Below are 3186 nucleotides of genomic sequence, written 5' to 3'. Positions count from 1 at the left end.
TCGCATCAACAACAAACTGGTAAGTTAGGAGGAAGGTTCTTTCGCTGACGTCATATAGCTCCTCCTCCTCTTTCGTCTCCTGGGTGCTGCAGCCCCGTCAAATTTGCCCAAATAGCCGCGTTTTTTATCATAACTTGTAAAATAGGCGCCTTCATGAATTAATATATGGATCATCGGGAATTACTTTTTATGTTATAAAACATCGCCAAAGATGTCAAAAACGTGTCATCAGCACTTTAATGTAAGTATTAAACTAAGGTCGATATGACATTTGAATTACAATGACATGAATTACTTCAGCAATTACATGTACAATTTTAAATCACCACAAACTGAAAATATTTGGGGATTTTATTTCAAACATGGCTAATTACTGTTTATGCCCGATATAAAAGGTGTCCAGGTGTTAAAAAATTGGTCTCTCTGTCCAGGGATCAGAAGAAAAAAAAAAAAATTCGCTCAAAGTGCATACACTTCACTGCCAAGAGTGGACAGGACATGTAAATATGAATCTTAGGACGTTTTGGTGATTTTGTCATGGATCTGACTTAAATGTGCAGAACTAGCTGGCGGCCCGTTAGCTGAGCTCACAAACCCGGGATACACATCATAAAACTCTGGTACTGAGCACACATCACTCTGCGTCACATTGCCTGGTGGTGAAACCAAAGGAATCAGTTTAGCATGAGCATAGTCAATTTCAAACCCCTCAAATATGACCCCCACTCCCCATGCTCCCAGTGCTTCTTCTAGGAACCTCGCGACCTTCCGGGTTGCCAGCACCAGCTCTGTGTAATCCCCATCCTCTAGTCGGAGGATGTCACTGGTGAGCGGTTTGCGTGGAATCACCACCGTGAGACCTGGAGTGTTGGGGAATGGTGTGAGAAAGGCAACATGGCCTTCATCCTCCCAAACCCTCCACTGCTTCTCCTCTCCTCGTACGATACGAGAAAACAACCCTGGGTGTGACGGTTCTCCAAGGAACGTGTAGTTAAGAGGGGCGTCTGGAGAAGGCAGTCTGACCCGAATTCTACCTTTAACAGCTTCCAGGTTAAGATCAGTCCATCGTGGACCGCTTTTGGAAGTTATATAGCCGGGATCATAAGGCTGAAAGTCTTCCTCAGGAGCCAGATGCGGCCTCCACTTGTCCTCCAAGCCATGAAGAGGAAGAAGCAGCAGATTTGCAGGTGTGCTGTGATCACAATCGGGTTTGTAGACGAGAGCGCAGCGCTGGACGCAGAGACGCTTGCAGAGGAGATCTCCGACTGCCCGTGCTCCCAAGAGAAGGCTCAGGAAGGAGGATTCGGATAAGCGGAAAAGGTTGTTTGGGGTTTCAGGGGGATTGTGGGTCACGACTGTGGCCCCTGGAGTCCATGGAGAAGGATGAAGGTACGCCTTTACGTGACCTGATTTCCAAATCACGTAATTCTCTGGGCAGGACATGCTGGATGATGTTCTGTTTTGGGAAAATGTATTGTACATAACCACAACAACAAGTTTTACTTATTTATTTTAGAAAGAAGCAGGTTGAAAGAAAATAATTTTCATTGTGGAAGTCAAGATGTGTTTGTTTAGATGATGTCACTCTTGAACCACCAATGGTAACATTCCCTTAATTAATATTAAACCAACACTTAACATACTAAAAATGTTTAAAAAGATTAAATATTTGAATTAGCATGAAATACTGAAGTATCAATGAAAATCTGTTGAACCAAAACAAAAAACAGTCTAATATCCGGAAATAAACACAAATATATCCAGTCATGTCTGATTTTAGTCATTTTTGACATTTTTTGTTGTTTGATATTAATTAAATGACGAAGCCTACCTCCGTAAAACACTGCTAAATATGATACACCAAATCGCTGAACTTCCAAACAAACTTTTGAAGAAGAAAACCTTCATTAAAATGACCGGAGCTCAAATGATGAAACTCTTGAGTTGGAGTTTGTCCTGAATCCCAAACGACTCCATTTTGACTATCTAGAGCACTACATAGTGTGCATAATGACATTTCCATCAATACCTTACATAGAATGCATGTGTAGCAAGTAAGCACGCGATTGGAACACAGCCTTTCCTCTTTGTTTATTAATTTTGTTTGACCCGGATGTTCGACAAACTGAATTCAACAGCGCCACCACTTGTTTTGGAGGATGAAAAAAATAAAGTGATGTGCGCGTGGTGGAAAAATACGGAAGCCGAGAGAGGCCCTTCATATAATCCTTTTTTTTATTCACCTTGTTATCCCGAGATAACGACATAATTAATTCAGGATCTCGAGAAAACAACACAACTAATTCGAGATCTCGAGAAAACAAAACAATTATTTCATGATCTCAGCTGGATCACTGTATCTCCGTCGGTAGAGACGAAGCCGGGCCAGTCTTCTGCGGAGGTGCCGCGGACTAATTTTGAAATTATCCCTTATTAAAAGACTTAATACAATCTCTCCCTGCGTCAACCCCTGATCAAAATATTGCCTTATTAGGTGATCGATTATTCCAGACATTCTAATGACCAAAGTTGCGTCTATACAGAATGAGAAATAGCCCCAAAGTCAGCATATCACAAGTCTCTTGGCGCACCTGAATGAACCATTTCTCAGCTGTTTACTCGAGATCATGAAATAATTGTTTTGTTTTCTCGAGATCTCGAAATAACGGTTTTGTTTTCTCAAGCTCTCGAATTAGTTGTGTTGTTTTCTCGAGATCCTGAATTAATTATGTCGTTATCTCGGAATAACGGTTTTGTTTTCTCAAGCTCTCGAATTAGTTGTGTTGTTTTCTCGAGATCCCGAATTAATTATGTCGTTATCTCGGAATAACGGTTTTGTTTTCTCGAGATCTCGAATTAGTTGTGTTGTTTTCTCGAGATCCTGAATTAATTATGTCGTTATCTCGGAATAACGGTTTTGTTTTCTCAAGATCTCGAATTAGTTGTGTTGTTTTCTCGAGATCCTGAATTAATTATGTTGTTATCTCGGAATAACGGTTTTGTTTTCTCAAGATCTCAAATTAGTTGTGTTGTTTTCTCGAGATCCTGAATTAATTATGTTGTTATCTCGGAATAACGGTTTTGTTTTCTCAAGATCTCGAATTAGTTGTGTTGTTTTCTCGAGATCCCGAATTAATTATGTCGTTATCTTGGAATAACGGTTTTGTTTTCTCGAGATCTCGAATT

General features: G+C 40.6%; 1 protein-coding gene across 1 annotated transcript; it reads right to left on the bottom strand.

The window, feature by feature from the left end:
- Window positions 1–333: 333 nt before the first annotated feature.
- LOC132884297 (uncharacterized) lies at window positions 334–1951 on the bottom strand. Its single transcript, XM_060918129.1, has 2 exons — window positions 1832–1951; window positions 334–1456 (listed from the first exon to the last, which is right to left on the bottom strand). Exons 1-2 carry the CDS (start codon window positions 1906–1908, stop codon window positions 514–516), a joined length of 1020 nt encoding a protein of 339 aa, XP_060774112.1. The 5' UTR covers window positions 1909–1951; the 3' UTR covers window positions 334–513.
- Between the last annotated feature and the right edge of the window lie 1235 nt (window positions 1952–3186).

This window comes from Neoarius graeffei, chromosome 4, assembly GCF_027579695.1.
Source record: "Neoarius graeffei isolate fNeoGra1 chromosome 4, fNeoGra1.pri, whole genome shotgun sequence".
Lineage (NCBI taxonomy): Eukaryota > Metazoa > Chordata > Actinopteri > Siluriformes > Ariidae > Neoarius > Neoarius graeffei.
The sequence above is the reverse complement of the archived record's forward strand: the minus strand, read 5'-3'. Positions and strand labels throughout refer to the sequence as shown.